Raw genomic sequence first — 19,778 nt, forward strand, 5'->3', positions numbered from 1 at the left:
AGGTTCTCCACTCTTACCGAGGAGGAATCCCGGTGTCCCTCCTGGGGCGCGTCTGCCGTGTTCTTGGGCTGTCGTTCGGTGGAGCCATGTGAAGTGGACTCAGGACAAGCCTGGCTGGCAGCAGGAAGCGTGATGTGGATTTTGGCACAAGCCCTCTCATCTCACCGGAAAACACGGTGGCAGGATTTGGCTGGCAGCGTGTGCAAACAGTGTGTGAGCAGGCGTGTTCTCTCCGCTTCTGCGGATGGAGAAGCCACACTGAGATCAGAGTAACCGGAGAGCTGGTCTTGCCTGTAACAAACCCCACAGCTACTCCCCAAATGAGAGGCAGTGTGGCCCAGCGGTTATCCACCCACACTCTGGTGTCAGGCTGCCTGGATTTGAATCCCTGCTCTGCCCTACCTGTGTGGCCTTGGGAAAGTTGCTGAACCTCTCTCTGGCTCCGTGTCCTCCCTTGGGGATGGTAATAGTTCTGATCTCATCACGTTCTGGTGAGGACTAAATGCACATAGGTAAATAACATAAGATAATAACCTGTGATCACAGTTCCCGGCTGTGTACTTGCTGCTATTTTTATTCCATGATTTTTTAATGATTTTGGACCAGGAGCCGGGTGGGAAACACACACCAGCCCCGGAGGCTGAACCGGAGAAGGGCTCCCAGGGAGCCAGGGTTGGCCCAGGGTCAGATCTGTGTTTGGAAGAGGAGGCCCCAGACCGCGCACCACAGAGGGAGACAGGTGTGAATCTGGGTCGGAATGTGACTCATCTTTTCACATATGGCTCCTGCGTGCTTGGCGGTTCTAACGAAGATCTCTTATTTTTCTTATTTTCAACACAAGAACACCTGTGTCGCACATGTCAGGAGGATGGGCCCGTGAGAGCCACGGGCGATGGGTTCGCCCCGTCAGAGCAGAACTCAGAGGGCTGGGGGCATGGAGTGAGGGGGCCTCCTGTCCCTGCTGCGGTCCTCTCAGCCTCGGTCTCTCCCTGTGTCTCTCTCCTGGCCGGGTCTGTATCCTGCAAGTGTGAAGGTCCCTCCCTGGCCTTTGTCTACACAGACACACAAGCACACTTGCACACCGGGGCACCCTTGGTTTTGAGGACACAGGGCTGGAGCCTCTGCAGATGGAGACCAAGCGGGTGGAGAGGCTCCAGCAGTTACTAGGAAGACCTAAGCCAGGCCCTGGAGACAGCTCCGGGACGTGGTGAAGGACAAGACCAAGCACCCCTGCCTGCGTGCTGGGGTGGGGTGGGGAGGGGCCTCGAGTTCACCACAGGCTGACTGCTCTCTTGTGAAGGGTCACGAACTGGGTGTGGTGGTGCGTGCCTGTAATCCCAGTGACTCGGGAGGCTGAGATAGGAGGATCTCAAGCTTGAGGCCAGCCTTAGCAATTTAGCAAGACTCTGTCTCAAAATACAAAACAAAAGGGCTGGGGATGTAGCTCAGGTAGAAGGCCCCTGGGCTCAATCCCCAGTGCTGCAAAGAAAACAAAATGGCGTGGAGTCACTGGCAGAGGTGGGAAGGCCGAAGGCCAGGAAGGCCCTGCCAAGGAAAGGACCTGTGCTCACAGCTCACACCGGAGGCTGGGAAGGAGCCAAACACGGAGGGAAGAGCAGTCCTGGGGGGGACAGTGTGCAAGGACCCTGCGGTGGTGAGGGCCATGGCACCATGAGTCAGCAAGGATGAAGTGGTGTGGGTGGACGCTGGTCACTTAGGGCTCTGAGGGGTCTTTCAGTATTTGGGATTGAAGCCAAAGTGGGGTGGGAAGCAGTGGGACTTGGTGACATGGGTGCGAGGCGGGGTGGGGGGCTCGAGGACAACGCCTAGGTTTCCACTTCAGCAGCTGAGTGGAAGTCGATGCCACTGCCCAGAAGGAACTGCCTAGGGTCGGGGGGAAGGTCAGGTTCATCCTGGGCCTTGAGGAGGCTGAACCCCCAGGGAGGCAGCTGAGGGGCTGCCAGGTCACCGCTGGTGTAGGGAGGGTCCTGCTGCTGCAGAGATGTCCCCGACCTTGGTAGCCGCTCGAGGGGTCCTGGGAAAGAAGCAGCAGGAGGCTGGCCGGCTGCTGTGGCCGGAGCGTCCTCACGCAGCCCTGCTGGAAGGTGAGCGCAGCATGGAGCCTCCGGACAGATTTGATGTTGTCCAAAGGCTGGAATCTACACAATCCGGCCGACCTTGAACATCTGGACAGTTCACATAAAAATTATACCTCCTCTGACTTAAAAGCCCCTCGGGCTCAAGCTCCATGGCAACTGCTGGCTGGACCTGAGTGGCGTTGCCCGACTGCGGGGCTGAGCCCCACACGCCCCCTGCAGGCAGAGCCTGGCACTGCCTCCTGAGAGATCCCAGCTGTTAACCCAGACTCGGTCCTTTCCCACCAACCCCCTGGCCGCCTTCCAGGATCCAGCTGAGGCACCGCGTCACCTCCCCTGGCCCCACTGTGTCTTCTCTGGGCCATGGCGATTATTCCATCTTTCCTTGTTTATCGTGACCTTGACAGTTTTGAAGAGCAATGTTCAGGTATTTTGTGGAAAGTCCCTCCGTTTGGGTTTCCGCGACGTTTTTCTCATGGGCTTCGGGTGAGATCGGTGAGGTGGGGATCATTGCGTCCAGAGGTGCGGGCACAGCTGCATGAATATCTAAGGGTATCAACGGCAATGCTAGGACAGGTGTCTGCTGATTGTCCTCTTGGGGACCTTTCTTTATTAGAGTCATCACTGTGGACATCGCGAATCCACACCTGTGCCTCAGCAGCCAGATGTGGCTGGAAACTCCACACAGAGCTGGGGGTGGCTCAGAGGAAGAGCACCTGCTTAGCATATATGACCCTGTGGTTGCATCAGCACTGAAAAAAACGTTTTTAGTGGGTAAATTTTCCTGAGGGTGATCAACCACATGTGACACCTGTGTACACCTGCGAAGCCACCTTCAGGAGCCAAGCACGAACATCTCCCTCACCAGTCCTGCTCCCTGGGCTGTTTGTCTCCATCCCTCCTTCCCCTCCCCTGATCCGGGGCAAACACTGATCTATTCTCTATCATTGAAGATCGGTTTTCATTTTCTCCAATTTATATAAATTTATACACACAGTATTCCACTGCACGGATACATCCAGCTCTGTTTATCTAGTCACCTGTTGATTGGTGTTTGGGTTGCTTCCAGATCTTGGTTATTGCAAATCAATTTTCTATGAACATTTAGGTGCAAATTGTTGCTTGGGCCAAGCTCAGTTTATCCTCGTAAATACTTGAGAATGGAAAGAAGGACTGAATCCTAGGCTGGGTGGACGTTAGAGTTTTTTTTTTTCCAGTGCCGGGGATGGAACCAGGGTCTCACCATGCTGGGCGAGCCCTCTGGCCCTGAGCGAGCCACGCCCCAGTCCTGGATGGTAACCCTTTGGAGAAATGGCCACTCCTTTTCTAAGCGGTGGTGCTAATTCATGTGACCACAGTTGTTCCACATTTTCTCCAAAACTCCACCTTTTTTCAGCTTTTGCTTGCTGGGGGGAGTGGCCACTGTTCGCTGTGGTGTGGATTTGCATTTGTCTGGTGATGTCGTCTTTTTCTGTGCATATTGGCGTCTGTACATCCTCTTTGGGAGGTATCTGCCCAAATCTTTTGGGTGTTATAGAAATGGGATGGTTTTATTGTTGAGTTGGGAGTGTTCTTTCCGTCTTCTTGGACAGGAGGCCTTTGTCAGACATTTCTTCTAGCTCGTGGCCTGTCGTCTTATTTTTGAAGCAATGTCTTTTGAAAAGCGGAAGTTTTTTACTTTTTACGGAGTTCCACATATCATTTTTCCCTTTTATATTTTGGTGATGTGTTTAAGAATGTTTGCCAAACCCCAAATTGCTAAGATTTTCTTCTCAAATTTTTAATAGTTTTAATATTTATACTTAAACCTAAGAGATGGTTAATTTGGGATGTGGTGTGAATCAGCTCGAGTCCCCGCTTGCCCTCTCTGTCCTTTTCACATATGGCCACCCAGTGTTTGAGAGTTATTTGTTGAAAAGATCATCCTTTCCTCGTTTATTTGATTTGGACTTGATTGGAAAATCAGTTCACCATATATGCCTGTCTGCTTCTGGCCTCTCTTGAATAAGCCTTTTTGGTACTGGGGCTTCAACCCGGGGCTGCTCTGGCTAGGTGAACTCCTTTACTGACATACCTCCCCTGCCCTTGATTTCTTTTCTTTTATTTTCCCCCCAAAATGATTTCGGGCTGATCTAGGTTCTTTGCATTTACATGTAAATGTTAGGATGTGCCTGTCGAAATATACAAAATAGTCTGCTGACATTTTGGTTGGGATTTCTTCCCATCTGTAAATTGTGGAGAATGGACGTTCTGATAACAGATTTTTCCAGTCCCTGGCCAGGCCCACCTCCAGGCCCTTTTAACGCCTCTCGGTAATGTTGTGTAGTTCTAGTTTCTGGGACGTGCCTTTCTTTTGTTGAATTTGTCCCTAGGTAGCCCCTCCCCCCACCCCCAGCTGTGGTTAAATGGTATTGTAGTGACAGATTCCACTTCTGGTAGTTACTAGTTTACAGAAAAACAATAGATTTTCATATATTGGCTTTAGATCCTGCAACCTTGTTAAGCTCATTCTAGCAAAATTTTTGTGGATTTCTTAGGATTTTTTTCTATATAGACACCTGTGTCACCCTGCAGATAAAGACAGTTTTGTCTTCCTATAGAGTTTGTATGCCTTTTATTCCATTTCTTATTGCGTTCACTAGGCCAGTGTTGACAGAGGTGGTGAGAGTGGATCGCCCAGCCTCGTTCCTGATCTCACATTCAGCCTTAAGTATGAGGTTCCCAGCTGGGCGTGGTGGCGCATGCCTGGAATCCCAGCTACTTGTGAGGCTGAGACAGGAGGATCGCAAGTTCAAGGCCAGCCTGGGCAACTTAGTTAAGATGCTGCCCCCGGCCCCACAAAAAAATGGTGGGCGCTGGGATGTGACTCAGTGGTAGAGCATTTGCCTGGCACATGTGAGGCCCTGGGCTCAATGACCTGTTCTACCAAAAAAAGAAAAAAAGAAAAGAAATAGTGATGTTTCCTCTAGGGCAGCAGGATGCCCTTGCTAGGGCCACAGATGTCCTTTCTAAGGCTGAGGAAGTTTCCTCTCATGCCTATTTGCTGAGTGTTGTGTATCAGAAATGGATTTTGAATTTTGTCAAATATTGTTTGTGCATCTATTGAACATTTTTCAAAGTCTGTTAATAATTTAGTTTGTTAACCTTGATTTTCAAATGTTTAACCCACTTTTGTATTCCTGGAATAAAGTCCACTTGGTCGTAATGTCCTTTCTTCAGTACGTGATTAGGTTCAACTTGCTAACTGTTGAGAATTCTTGTGTCTCTGCCATGCTCAGTGGCGGAGTGCTTACCCTGCATGTGTGAGTTCCTTTTTACCCCCGGAACTGAAAAAATAAAAAAAATAAATAAAAGAAAGAGAAAGGGACATGTGTGTCCCTAAAAGATATTGGTTTATAGTTTTCTTGTAGTCTTTTTCTGGTTTTGGCATTAGGGTGATACTAGTCTAACAGAATGAGTTGGAAGCGTTACCTCTTTTTCAATTTTCTGGAAGATTTGTGTAGAGTTACTATTCTTACTATTAAAAATTTTTTTTGTAGTTGTAGATGGACAGCATGTCTTTATTTTATTGATTTATTGTTATGTGGTGCTGAGGATGGAACCCAGTGCCTCACACATGCTGAGGAATAACTCCACACTGACCTATAGCCCCTGCCTCTGAGTTACTATTACTTTTTGCTGAAATGTTTGACAGAATTCACTAGTGGAACCATCCAGGACTGGAGTTTTCTCCATGAGAAAGTTTTAATCATAAATATAATTTCTTTAATAGATTCAGGGGTAACAAGGTTACATATTCCTCTGGAGTGAGCTTTCAAGAAATTTGTGAGTTTCACCTAAGTGGTTGAATCTGTTGGTAAAATATTTCTCATAACAGTCTCTTATTATCATTTTAAAGTCTGTAGGATTTGCTTTTCCTCTTGTTGGTAATGGACATCTTTCCTCTTTCTTTCCTCATGGTTGTAGCTAGAGGTTTAAACGTTCTATTGATTTTCTTAAAGAACCAACTTGAGGTTTCATTGACTTCATTATTTTTCTATTTCTCTGATTTCTCCTATTTGTTATTTTCTTCTGCTTAATTTAGGTTGAATCAACTTTGTTTTATTTTTCTAGTTTCTTAAACATTGTGATTTCTTCTTTGACCATGAGTTATTTTGAAGTGTGTTATAGTTTGAAGAGACTTTCTGGCCCAAGAACATCCTTTGTGGAATGTGAAGCCTTTAGATTTTACTGTGTGCGAGATCATGTTGGGGACTCGCAGGGCTGGCAGGAAGCCCTGTTGGTGGGGAGACGGGTGACCTGCATTATGCATCACTGGAAGGTTTTAAGCAGAGAGGGGATTTGGTTTGAATTGTGTTTCTAAATGAGCATGTGACTGTGTGTGGAGGACCATGCTGATACCAAGGACCAGTATGGGGACCAGAGAGGACGGCGGCATGGACCAAGGTGGTAGCCACAGAGAAGGAGAAGTGATGGATTTGGAGCTCTGAGGAGGTTAAGTCAATTGGTCTGTGAGCCTTGGAGTGAGAGATGTCCCTCCTTACTGAGGGGATCAAGGACTGTTTCTGTCATCTCTACCCAGTGGGTTCAGTTCCCTGCCACCTGCAAACAGGCCAATCACATCCTCCTGCAGGAACCAGGAGCCCAACCTCTCCGTAGGGCAACACCGCTGAATGAGTGCGTGAAGATGTGGACGTGGCAGGGGGAGGGAGAGGACCCACGTCGTTCATGGGGCAGGCCGAGGCAGCCAGGCTGGGCGCGGCCACCTGGCTTCCACCCTCGGACGGGAGAAGAGGCGGCTCTGTCCCCAGAGGATTTTGGCCAAAGGGCTCCACACGGGCAGACTTCTAGAGCCAGGTGCTTTCTAGAGTGACCACCTCTTGCTGGACGACCCTGGCTGCAGTTGATACCCTAGAATAATCCAAACAGAGAGGAGAGACATGGGGTGAAGCAGCTGCAGGCTCGGAGGGCGGAACTGGGGCTCGGGTCAGGGAGTGCGAGAGCTTGTCCTCTCCTGTGTTTCCAAACCTAGGACGGTGCCTGAAACACAGTGGGCATGGGACATCAGCGAGTTCAGGCAAACACGAATCAAGGCCCGCCTCCTGCCCCGCAGCCAGGAGCCCCTGGGAAGCTGCAGAACCTCCCTCTGGCTCCTCGGCAGGGAGATCGGATGGGATGTCTCTGGCTCTGGGAAGACGCCATCTTGAGAGGTAGGGAGCTGGGGCTGGAGGTGGGTGGAGGAGCCAGGCTGGGCGCATTTTCTGTTTTTTGTCAAAGCCCAATTTACAAACTGGGCCTGTGTCCCCCGCCTATCCAGGACCCCGAGGCTCCGTCACCTCATCTCCCCCAACCTGCTTTTCTACCTGTAAGCGGGAACGGCCCTGTTGCCCGCCCCACGGGTGTTTGCAGAGATGAACCTCAGCAGGCCTCCATCCAGTCCCTTCCCCAGGGTGGCCACGGGTCACTCACTGACTCTCCAGGTCCTGGATGGAGTCGGGGAGTGGCAGTCCCTGGGTCTCCGGGAGGAAGAACAGAAGCAGGCTGGAAGCGATGGGGATGACCCCATAGGCCAGGGGAGGCAGCAGGGGCAGCGCCTGGTGGGCCATCCTGACCAGGGGGCCCATCATGGCTCCCAGGCGGCCTACTGACTGCAGGAACCCTTCTGCTGTCATCCTGTGGGGAAGGCCAGGCCCACGTCACGGCTACCACTGCGGCGGGGCCCAGGGATGCCGGGAAGGAAGGTGGGGCTGCGGAGTTGCCTCCTCCTGGCCTCTGAGAGGCTGCCTCCTCCTCGGCCCGCTGGATGTCCCCATCTGGCCCTTTAGCCCTGAGGAGCTGCCACTTCTTTAGGTGATGGGGGAGGCCACTGAGCTCCCAGCTCAGGTGTTCCCACGATGGCAACAGACCCAGTAAATATTCATCCAAAACCAGTTCAGGAGGGAAAGGATGAGGGAGAACAGCGCACCAAGGGCACCGGGAGGCCGCTCCCGCCTCGGCCCAGCGAGTCCGTCACCCCAGCCCCGGCCTGGCCTACTGTCAATCGTGGGGTGGTGCCGGCTCCAGACGCGCGTCCTGCCTCGTGTCTCCTGCAGCCCTGGCTCTGCCGAGGGACTCGAGGAGGGCAGCCCTATGCCAGGATGCCCCACGGCCTCCTGCACCTGGCGGGCCGTCCTGGCCCTGGCTTTGGACCCCTGAGTCCCTACCCACTGGCCCTCCCAGGGGTCCCTCTCACGCCCGACCCTAACCCTGACGGCCTACCGCAGGGACGTTGGGAAGAGCTCTGTCCTGTAGACGGTGAGGGTGGTGAAGTTCATCCCAAAGCATCCTTTTCCCAGCACAGCAAAGGCCAAGCGCAGGGTCTGCAGATCTGCGCAGAGGAAGAGGTGGTAGTGGGCTCTGCACGAGAGGCACCCCAAGGGCCACTGCCGGAGCAGAGGGGCCGGATTCTCCTGCCAGCTCCTGGCGGGGCTGATGCAGGGCTGGCCACCCAGGGCCGGGAGGTGACAGGGCAGAATGAGATAGCTTGGCCGTGGGCTGCGCCTCAGAAAGGTTGGGCCTGGGAACAGCTCTGGGGGCAGCTTGCTGTGTAGGAGAGGCCACGAGAAGCCAGCCCACAGCAGGTCCTGGGTGGCCAGGGGCCCAGAAGCCGTCTCCCTGCCTCAGCCTGTCTGTGGGCACCAGGAGCCCTGGTCTAGGTCTGCCTTCTCTCTGCCGAGGGTCTGGGCCTCCACGGCCTCCCACCCCCAGCCCTGGTTATGGAGTCTCCTGTGGTAGAGCCCTTGACCAGCAGGTGTGGGGCCCTGGGTTTTATCCCCAGCACCAAAGGCAAAGAAGGAAAATCTTATAGACAGTCAAGTGAGGTTCCCACGGAAAGGCCTTGTGTTTGAATGTGTTGTCAGAACACCTCATGTCACTTAGCACGCGGGCTCAGGCTGCGGCCTGCGGGGTGAGGCACAGGCTCTTGCCTCCTGGCTGCGGCCACTGCAGGACACATGGCCTGCCCACTGCCCCCAGTCTCCAGCCCTAAGCAGTGAGGAGACTGGAGATTTTAGGGCTTTACAGCCTCATTCAGAGAGAAGAGAGTAAGATGGGGCCCTTGGCAGCCTCCCCAGATCCCTGCACATGACTGACGTGCCACTTTAACAAGAGAGAAGTACGCGTGTGCACACCCATGTGTACAACGCGCTCACACAGACTCACTGTGCACACTCTCAGAGCTTGGCACTCTCTCTGCCTCAGTTTGAGCAACCTGCCTCTACCCGGGCTCTGTCTCTCGCTAGCTGAGTGACCTTGGGCACCTGCTGGGCCTCTCTGAACCCCAATTTCCTCCTCAGGAAAATGGGCAGGGCCAGCTGGGGATACTGGACTCCTGAGCCAAGCAACAAAGGTGGCGATGGTCACAGACTGGCCAGAGCTGGCGCCCAGTGACTGGCCATAGACACATGCCTCTCTGGGGCTGGGGGAGGGGAGGTGGCCAGATGGCCAGTGCAGTGGGGTGAGCGGGGAAGCAGGTCCCCAGGCCTCACCTTGTGGCACCAACACGTTGGCCAGGATGGCAAAGCCAGCCAGGGCCTGGGACCCTGCCAGGGTTTTGCGGCGGCCAAGGAACTTGAGCCAGAGGACGGTGGTGCCCCGGCCCAGGAAGTCCACGGCTCCGAAGAGGGCCTGCAGGAGGAAGATGTCCCTGCCCAGGTTCTGCAGGTCCAGGACCAGTCCGTAGTAGGAGAAGTACAGGGAGAAGCTGCAGGGCAGAGCCAGAGGTCGGTCCTGGCCCACGGACGAGAGGGACCCTCACCCACGAGTCACCTCCCAACCAACCCTCGAGGTCTGCTTGTCAGAGCGTGTCACAGCCAGAGTCCTGAAAAGCTTGTCCAGTGCAGGCCATATCCGCCAGGGCAGGCGTGTCCCAGAAAGGCACAGGGAGGCCATGCTCATCTGTTCCCCACGGGCAGGGGGCAACAGGCTGCGCGGTGCCCCTTGGACTCGCTGGCCACTGAGCAGCTGGATGACCTGATGCTCTCTTGGTGGTCCCAAGACCACTCTTAGCAGTCTCAGGGGTCAAGCTGTGCTGCCCTTTACGTGCCCGTCTGGCTGCTCTGGCTTGGTTTCCAGATGCCGGTCACACGGTCAGATGCTACATCCTCCAGGTCTTGAAAGAGAGGACACTCGCAGGGTGGGACCCCAAGGGACTTTGCAGCCCAGGCTCCTTTGGGACAGAAAGCCCATTTCCCAGCCCTCAGGGCTGGAAGAATGACCCGGCAGGGCCACCAGCCCCTGAGTCCTAGGCCCCGCCCACTTCCTCCTCTTCAGAGGGCTCTTGGTGGTGGCCCACCCCCGGGGTCCTGGGCCTCTGAACTTCACCTGAGTTTCCACCCTCTGGAGATGGGACTTAGATTTACAAGGGGCCCAAGGTGAAATTAATCTTGGCTCCTTTTAAAATCTGTCCCCATCCTCCTTAACCTGGCTCTTGTCTTCTGGCCCTGATGCTCAGCCGAGAAAAGACCACGAAGCCAGCAGAGCTCAGGGTTCATGAAGTCTACGCAAGTGTCACTAGAGGCCAGCGTGACGGGCCCGAAGTGGCCAGGACACTCAGGGATCCAGAACCTTCTGTGGTAACAGCTGGGTTAACAGTTGAAACCCCGAGAGGATTGGGGCATCGGAGCCTCTGTCTGAATAATGCGGCCCCTGGGGAGACTGAGGCGCCTGGAGGGGTTTTGGGGCGTGGGGGGAAATGGCCCTGGATGTTGGCTTCCTCCTAATTTATCAGAAAAAAATTAAGCTAAAAATAAACCGTTTTAAAAGGCATTTGATCCTGTTCTTTGTTCAGAGGTGGCAAATATTTGCTGAAATAACTCATATGTAGTTAAATATAGCATAAAATAAACTTTTTTCCTGATCTTCAGTCTTATTTCAAGATAAAGTTCTAATCAAACCTGATCCTCATTCTTAATAAGCCCTTGGACATCACTTTGACTGAATTTAAGGGACTTCTGCAGGTCCCAGGCAGCCCTGGGCCCCAGGTGGGGCCCCCTTGCGTGGGATCTGGTGGCGAAAGAGCCCAGGACCAGGGAGGCAGCTCGGTCTGGGTTCCAGCGCCAGTTCCATCATCTTGGGTGGGTTACCGAGCCCTCTGGCCTCCACGTTCCCCATCTGTGAAGTGGGGTGCCATGAGGGGGAGGGGATGCCTGGCCTGGTCACACTCTGGGGGTGCAGCTGCCGGGATAAGTCTCCAAGGCTGCTGGGCAGCCTCTGTGGCCCTGGCTGCAGCCTGACCACGCTGGCTTCCCCACACCAGCCGCTGGGCCCCTCCCACCCTCTCCTGCTCGCCGGGTCTCTGGCCTCCTGGGCACTCCTGTGAGGCTGGAGGACACTGTACTGCCTGGACACCAGCCCATATGTCCCTGTCCTATCTCTGGGGGAAGGGACCAGGACAGCGTACGTCACCATCAGCAAGGCACATGTCCTCCAGCGGAGCATTGGCACGCGGAACAGGTCCAGCACTGACCCACGGTCCTCTGCAGAGACCAGCTCCTCTTCCATGCTAGACATTAGCACCTCCAGGGAGAACGGGGCACAGTGATGTTGGGACAATGGCCCTGCCCTGCTTCCATGCCTAGAGTGGTGCCCAGGGGGTGGGGGATGGGGAGATGACCTTGGCTTCTGGACGCTGCTGTGGGGCAGAGAATCTTCCCTCTGGACCCCTGGCTTGTTCACAGGACTGGGCCACCTTCCTGAGCCCAGGAGGGACCTTGTGTCCCAGCTTTGGCAAGCTCCGACGTCCACCTGCAGCCCTCATGGCTGGCGCCAGGGCAGGCTTGCTCCTCGGTGCTCCCCGAGTGCCCACCCAGTCCTCCTGCTCCTCTGGTCCTGCCTGCCCCGTGTTCAGCTCAGTCCCACCACTACCTCCTCCTCAAAGACTTCCCCAGTCCTCCCGCCCCCAAGGAGCTCTGGGTTCCTCTAGTCTCTGGCAGCATATTCTCCACCTGACTCCTGCTTTCTGGAAAGAGGTGCCTTTAAATAAGCACAACCTGTTTCCCCAAATACATTAAGAAGTTCCAGGAGGCAGGTGTGCAACCCTTGTGGGCAGGTGGTGGGTACTACAGGTGATAATGAGGGTGTTGTAGTTTTTGGTGGTGGTGTGGATAGTGATGATGGTGATGATGACTGAGGTGGTGATGGTGATAGTGGTGATAGTGATGGTGGTGATGGTGGTAATGGTGGTGATAGAGATGGTGGTGATGGTGGTAATGGTGGTGGTGGTGGTGATGGTGAAGGTGATGATGGTGGTGAAGGTGATGATGGTGATGATGGTGATGGTGGTGATGGTGGTGATGATGGTGATGATGATGGTGATGGTGGTGATGGTGGTGATGGTGGTGATGGTGGTGGTGATGATGGTGATGATGGTGATGGTGGTGATGGTGGTGATGGTGGTGGTGATGATGGTGATGGTGGTGATGGTGGTGATGGTGGTGATAGTGATGGTGATGATAGTGATGGTGGTGATGGTGATGGTGGTGGTGATGATGGTGATGGTGGTGATGGTGATGGTGATGGTAATGGTGATGGTGGTGGTGATGATGGTGATGGTGGTGATGGTGATGGTGGTGATGGTGGTAATGGTGGTGATAGAGATGGTGGTGATGGTGGTAATGGTGGTGGTGGTGGTGATGGTGAAGGTGATGATGGTGGTGAAGGTGATGATGGTGATGATGGTGATGGTGGTGATGGTGGTGATGATGGTGATGATGATGGTGATGGTGGTGATGGTGGTGATGGTGGTGATGGTGGTGGTGATGATGGTGATGATGGTGATGGTGGTGATGGTGGTGATGGTGGTGGTGATGATGGTGATAGTGGTGATGGTGGTGATGGTGGTGATAGTGATGGTGATGATAGTGATGGTGGTGATGGTGATGGTGGTGGTGATGATGGTGATGGTGGTGATGGTGATGGTGATGGTAATGGTGATGGTGGTGGTGATGATGGTGATGGTGGTGATGGTGATGGTGGTGATGGTGATGGTGATGATGGTGATGGTGATGGGGATGGTGATGGTGATGATGATGGTGGTGGTGATGATGGTGATGGTGGTGATGGTGATGGTGGTGATGGTGATGGTGGTGGTGATGATGGTGATGGTGGTGATGGTGGTGATGGTGGTGATGGTGGTGGTGATGATGGTGATGATGGTGATGGTGGTGATGGTGGTGATGGTGGTGGTGATGATGGTGATAGTGGTGATGGTGGTGATGGTGGTGATAGTGATGGTGATGATGGTGATGGTGATGGTGGTGGTGATGATGGTGATGGTGGTGATGGTGATGGTGATGGTAATGGTGATGGTGGTGGTGATGATGGTGATGGTGGTGATGGTGATGGTGGTGATGGTGATGGTGATGATGGTGATGGTGATGGGGATGGTGATGGTGATGATGATGGTGGTGGTGATGATGGTGATGGTGGTGATGGTGATGGTGGTGATGGTGATGGTGGTGGTGATGATGGTGATGGTGGTGATGGTGATGGTGATGGTGATGATGATGGTGATGGTGATGGTGATGGTGGTGGTGATGATGGTGATGGTGGTGATGGTGATGGTGATGATGATGGTGATGGTGGTGATGGTGGTAGTGATGGTGATGGTGGTGATGGTGGTGGTGATGGTGATGATGATGGTGATGGTGGTGATGGTGGTAGTGATGGTGATGGTGATGATGGTGATGGTGATGGTGGTGATGGTGGTGATGGTGGTGGTGGTGATGGTGGTGATGGTGTTTGCGTGGTTATGGTGATGGGGATGATGGCAGTATTGGTGCTGGTGTTCTGTAGAGAAGCTGACAGCCATGCTGTTGGTGGAGTAGGTGGCCATGTTGGGGAAATGGTAGTGGATGGTGGTGATAAGACAGGGAACACCTCAGTGAATGTCCTTTCCCAGGTCGAGTCTCATACTGTGGGTCACAAACAGCAGCATCTCACCTCTATGGTCAGCGTCTTTTTGGCTTCCTTGTGGCCATTTATCCTGGCTACTTTTTTGAGTTCCCGAAGTGCTTGCTCTGTTCTGCCCCTGATAATCAGCCATCGGGCAGATTCTGGTAGCCACCTGTTAAAGAAGCTGGTGCTTTGGTTGGGACTTTACTGTCCTTTAGCACACTGGGACTCCCTGGGTAGCAGGGAAGGGGCAGTGGGCGCAGGGCCTCTGGCTCAATGGTACCAAAGACAAGGTAACTTTTTCCCTCTTTGGTGCTTCTAGGGCCTGACTGGGAGGTTCAGAATTGAGTCCCCGTGCCTGTCACCCCCAGCTGGCCTCCCTGGGTGCCAGGAGCCTTCCCACTTGAGCTGTGCATCTGGCCAGCATACAGGCTGCCTGGGCAGGGGATGACCCTGGAGGCGGCCACCTGTTCAGTGTTTCCAGGGCCACTTCTCTGATACAATGGCCACGTGGTGCTGAGTTTGTTTTTTTAACACATTGCCACCTGACTCAGTGCTGTACCAGCCAATGCACGTCAGTCAAGCTGCTGGGAGCCATAGGCCTCTGGCTGAAACGTCACCAGAGAACTCTGCGTGGCGAATGAGGAGGACCCAGCTCATGTCATTGTCATCTTATGGCTCCCCACAGATCAGGACCAGAGCTAGCCAGGACGGTGGGAGGAAGGGACTCCCTACCACCCTGGGTCCCCCAGATGGCACTGACCAGGACATCAGGGAGATGACAAAGAGGGGCACCGACACAGCCAGCTGGAGGTCTTGCCAGTCCCGCAGAGCGAAGGCCAGGCCAGCGAGGGCCATCTGGCCCATGCTGTAGGTGCATCCCAGCATGGTCATGGTGGCAGCCCTCTTGTGGGTCGTGGTCCACTCTACCACTGGGAGGCGATGCAGACACACAGGTCAGCGTGTCCCCTCCCCCACTCCCAGGGCGAGCGCATGCACAGGGGACTCACTCAGTGTTGACAGGGTCAGTATGATGCCGGCTATCCCGAAGGCGGCCAGGAACCTGAGGCTGCAGTAGGTGAGGAAATTCGGGGAGAAGACGGTGCTGGTGCTGGCCACGGCCGCCTGCAGACAGCACCAGCTCAGCATCTGCTTCCGCCCCAACCTGTTGGGGACACAAGTGAGCGGGGCCTGAAGGACGTGGACACGCGGCGAGTGCCGGCCTGTGAGGGCCCCACGAGGTCAGGGGACTGTGTGGCTCCTTCCTGAAGCTTCCGGGGCTTCTGGGAGTCCACAGGGAGGGCTGTTATCCACATGCCAGGAGCCACGCTCTCAGGGGCAGTGCGGCCTCGAGGTCAAGAGCAGGGGCTTTGGCGTCAGATGTGCCTGGCTTCGAGTCCAGCTCTGTCCTCCCTGGGTGACCTTGGGCACACGTTGGGATGTTCACAACGACACACCTCATGGGCTTGTTGTGAAAATCGAAACCCTGAGCAAGGGGGCTGTGGAGCAAGGAGGCCGAGCGAGCGCGGTGACCTCGGGCAAGCCAGCTCATCCTCACCTGCCCATGGGGACAGGGAGTCCCATGAGACCAGGCGGCCCCCTCCTCCTGGTGCCCACGCTCGCTGTCCTCCAGGCCAGCTCAGCCCCTGTGCGACGTGCGCGTTGATCAGGTGGGGAAGGGACAGAGGTTGGTCTAGCACGTCTGCACGGTGACCAGGAGCTGTGGGCCCCAGGCTCACCAGGGGACCCACAGATCAATCGCAGTTTGGCTTCCAGGATGGAGCGATGCATCCTGGAATGGATCCCCTGAACGTGGAACCTGGACCAGATCCTGGTGCCCGGGCCCGGCCCTGCTCAGGACCGTACGGCATGGTGGTGAGAGCGCTGTGGGCTCCCCAGGGATAGGAAGGCGCCTCGGTGGGGTGGGCTGTTTTCTGGACGGAGTGTGGTGGGTGGGCGGGCGTGGGGCGTTAGGTGTGCGCTGCCCCCTGGGCTCCTCAGTGGAGGGCAAGTTGGGTGTTGGCACCGGGCGCCTGTCACAGAGGGTGCAGTGAGACCTCGCTGTGGCTGTCCACCTAGAGGGACAGGCCGAGCCCCTGGCAGGTGGAAGGCAAACCGGGAGTGTGGATGTTCTGGAAGCTTAGAGAAGGAGGGACGTCAGGAAGAGCTCTTCTTCTCAGCCTCAGGTCTGAGTGTAAACGTGAGCTGGTCAGAGGAGTCTCCAGTCCATCTGCTACTCTGCCCGGCCCTGGCTGGCCCCTCTTGCCTGTTCTCCTGGGGCGGCCATTCCTTTCTGTGTCCTGGGTGGGCGGAGCGCCTGGCAGCAGGCCCTTGGCTCCTCCTCCCCACCGTCCTTTCCCCGCCCATCTCTCCTGGCCCCATGTGACATGTCCAGGGAAGGCCTTGGGACTAGAGGACAAAGGGGCAGAAGAGAGGATGGTGGGAGGTGAGGGCACTTGGTGGCAGAGGGGGGAGGGGAGTGGCCACAGGGAGCGGGCCTGTGGCTGGCTGGCGGGGGAGTGTGAGGAGCCCGGCCAGGGTCTAGGGACACCCGGGCAGGGGAGGAACTGAGGAGGCAGGAGGAAGAGGAGGCCTGGAGGGGCCGGGGTGGCCAGCAGCTGCGAGGGGCAGGGACCCCCAGGCAGAGTTGGCTTCCCGCCCACAGAAGCCAGGAGCACGTGGGCTCAGACATGGCCGGCGTTGCCTGAGCAAGGAGAACAGCATAAAGACCCTGTCTCAGGACACGCAGGACCACGCCATGGGCTGGGACCTCAGAGGCGTGAGAACACCCCGACCTGGCCTGCAGGTCCCCAGACCCCAGGCTTCATCCACCTCCCAGGCCTGTGTGACACATGACATGGCCCTGACCACTCAGCGATGCAACCCTGACACAAAACCGACACCCTCTGTCTGTCGAGCTGCCCTCAGGCCTCTGCTCAGCCCTCCCAGCCCCTGGGACGGGTTGATCCATGGGCCCCGCCTGTATTTCGGTTTCAATGCGTGCTGCGTGCCTGGAGTTCAGAAAAAGAGGGGCCTGTTTCTCTCAGAAGACTGTGGGTTCCTGGGAGCAGCGCTGCACAGCCCGTGGCATGTAGTAGCTGCTCAGTAAAGCTGAGCGCAGTGGCTGAAGGTCCACTCCTCACTGTACAGGCTAACTTAGCATTGAGGTTCAGATGCCAGGTTCTTGGGAATCTCTGTCCCTGCAGCTCAGGACACAGGACAGATCTAGGAGCCCCCTTTCTTAGGGAACACGGACTTTCCTCTGGTACCTCTGGGCCTTCGGCCCCCACAATCTGTGATTCTGTTTTAAGGGAGCCCAGAGGGGAGGAGACACTCACCGGCAGGAAAGGAGGCCCCAGATGAAGGATCCCACCAGGATCCCGGCCATGTAGATGGACTGTCCCACGGGCTTTAGGGCCTGGGAGCTGCACACCAGGTCCCACTGGAAGAGAAGGAGGTCCCTGGTCAGCCAGGTCTTCAGGGTCCACCCACCCACCCATGGGTCTCTAGGCTCCTGGTGGCAGGCCATGGCATGGGAGAAGGGTCGGCTGGCAGCGGGTCTCGACGCTCCAGGGAAGCCCAGCTGCATAACAACATGGTCCTCACAGCTTCATTCGCTAAGTAGAGGCCATAAGAGGACCCACCCCGCAAGGCCGTGGGGAGGCTGGGATGAGGGACAAGGTTGGGAACAATGCCTGCCACTCAAAAGTTGCAGGGTGAGGGTCTGCTCTGCTGGCATTCCGGGTTGGAATGCTGCCCGAGCCACCCGGACGCCTGTAGAGGCCTCCTTGTCCATCTGTAACCCCCGCCCGGGTCCAAACGAGGGTCACCACAGGCAGCCAGGAAATACGTGTCGAGTGATAAAAACTTCGCTTGGCCAAACCTTCGTCAGGTTCCTGAACCTTCTCCTAGGCCTCTCGGGGAACTTCCTGTACAATCCGATTTTAGCAAAAAAGCCACTAAGTCAGTGGAGCAAGAATGGCTGCCCTCGGTATCCAGCAGGTTCTTCAGGCTCCACTGCCCCACCCGCCCCGTGCTATCTGATGGTCCCGGCCTAACACGCCAAGAATCCCCCTCAGTCCTTTTCCATCCACTGGTTCCCCGAGTCCCCGACTACAAATCGCCCATTTGTACTTGGACTGAGCCCAATCTCTGAGCCCACTGTCGCGGTCCCTGTACCTATCACGGCGGTCCTGGGTAAAGTCTTCCTTCTTGCACTTTAACAGAGAGCACTGAATAGTTCTTTCACATGAAGGAGCAGCTTATCCTGTACCATCAGCGACGCAGGCTACTGGGTCCTCATTTATGGGCAGGCGACTGTCACGGGAGGTGAGCTCAGCAGGCTGGTGCAGGGGAGTCCCTTACCTTGGTCACAATGGTGGAGGTGAAGGTGCTGTGGTCATAGACCCAGCCGTCCACACATGGCTCTGTGGCGGCCTCGCTCCAGTTGGCGGCCGTGGCGTTGGGGTCCAGGAGCTGCCACTGTGGCTGGCGGAAGCGGAGACACTGGTGTGGCTGCTGGCTGGGGCCCGGTGGAACAGAGACAGCCAGGAGGGCCTCAAGGGTGAGGTTTGCGGGGGTCTCGGAGCCGTTGTCCAGGGTGCGGGCCCAGCAGCGGTGGTCCGGGATGGCGGCTGAGAAGTTCTCTATCAGCATCTGGGAAGGTATCCAGACGGCCAGGAGAAGCAGGGTGAAGACCTGCAGGGCCTGGAAGAGGCCCATGCCCCCAGTCCTCTCCAGGAGCTCCTCAAAGGCCATGGCAGAGCCGATCCTGCTGGTCAGTGGACAGGTGAGTACCTGACCTGCGGTTTGGGACCAGTTGCAAATGCAAGACCCAGCCCCCTTGCCCTGCCAGGTCAGGGAGGCACAGCGGTCCTGGAACTAGTTGAGCCAGTCCGGAGAGGCTCTGGAATGCTCTGAGGGAATTCCTCCTTATCCTCTTTTCCCGCAGCGACCACTTGGATGTCTCCACGCTCCACGGAGGGGACCTGAGGGGAGAACCCCACTGTTCCCCAGCTGCCTGGGGCGTTGGCTCCAGCTGCCCCACCAGCTGGGACTAGGGAGGGCTGAGCCACCTCTGGGTTCTCAGGCACCAGAGGGAAAAGCCAAGTAGATTAATAATAATAGTTTTTAAAAAGATGCGAAGCTATGGTGTTACTGAAGCACAGTTGCGGAGGAACCTCTCCCGGACTCGCTGGGCTGGTTAAAGTTTAACCCCAGTGTGGGCTCCAGGCTCAGGTATAAGGAGAGGGGTGCAGTCACGGTCGCTGGTCCAATGATCTCATTCTCTGCCTTGACCCTTACCAACCAATGCATGTGGCCCTCCCAATCAGGAAAGCTCTGACTTGGCCTGAACCCGTCCCCAAGCCAGTTCAGTCGCTGAAGGCAGCGGTGAGGCCCAGAAACCTGAGCCGGGGAGGAGGCAGTGGGCACAGGGCTGGCCGCCCAGCTGGCGGGAGGGCTCAGGCCTGGCTCTCCTCCTGCTCCATGTGCACCTCCTACCAGGTGGCTCGGAGACCAGCTCAGGCACGCTATTTGGGGAAGCTTCTATTCTGAGGTTGCAGATGCTGCAGTTAGACTGTAGGCTCCCCCTGAGTGGGGGACCATGCCTGCCATTTCCTGGCACTCTTGGCAGCCCCCTGGGGGCCAGAGCTGAGCAGGCGCTAGGTTAGGGAGTATACCAAGTCCTGCTGCTGACCCATCGTCCATGGTCAGCCCAGCTTCCAGGAGGGGTGAAGCCGGCGAGCCCTA

The 19,778-nt window shown here is 55.8% G+C and overlaps 1 protein-coding gene across 6 annotated transcripts; it reads right to left on the reverse strand.

Moving 5' to 3' along the window:
- Positions 1-5,816: 5,816 nt before the first annotated feature.
- Slc22a11 (solute carrier family 22 member 11) lies at positions 5,817-19,238 on the reverse strand. Of its 6 annotated transcripts, none has more exons than XM_047519625.1 (10): positions 18,393-19,237; positions 17,366-17,469; positions 15,038-15,096; positions 14,791-14,959; positions 14,076-14,199; positions 11,541-11,651; positions 9,623-9,837; positions 8,355-8,463; positions 7,566-7,769; positions 5,817-7,007 (listed from the first exon to the last, which is right to left on the reverse strand). In XM_047519625.1, exons 1-10 carry the CDS (start codon positions 18,783-18,785, stop codon positions 6,714-6,716), a joined length of 1,782 nt encoding a protein of 593 aa, XP_047375581.1. In that variant the 5' UTR covers positions 18,786-19,237; the 3' UTR covers positions 5,817-6,713. The 6 variants fall into 6 exon arrangements, with proteins under 6 accessions (XP_047375581.1, XP_047375579.1, XP_047375585.1 ...); XM_047519623.1 differs by having other exon boundaries at positions 15,038-15,192; positions 18,393-19,236; XM_047519629.1 differs by lacking the exon at positions 18,393-19,237 and adding an exon at positions 18,207-18,357 and having other exon boundaries at positions 15,038-15,192.
- Positions 19,239-19,778: the final 540 nt, after the last annotated feature.

This window comes from Sciurus carolinensis, chromosome 11, assembly GCF_902686445.1.
Source record: "Sciurus carolinensis chromosome 11, mSciCar1.2, whole genome shotgun sequence".
Lineage (NCBI taxonomy): Eukaryota > Metazoa > Chordata > Mammalia > Rodentia > Sciuridae > Sciurus > Sciurus carolinensis.

Excerpts from the sequence above, each read along its gene's own strand:
- Slc22a11 (XM_047519623.1), bottom strand. The coding sequence starts at position 18,785 with ATGGCCTTTGAGGAGCTCCTGGAGAGGACTGGGGGCATGGGCCTCTTC. Across the intron at positions 17,470-18,392 it reads CCTCCACCATTGTGACCAAG|TGGGACCTGGTGTGCAGCTC; the intron begins GTAAGGGACTCC and ends CTTCTCTTCCAG. Across the intron at positions 15,193-17,365 it reads TGGGGCCTCCTTTCCTGCCG|GTTGGGGCGGAAGCAGATGC; the intron begins GTGAGTGTCTCC and ends TGTCCCCAACAG.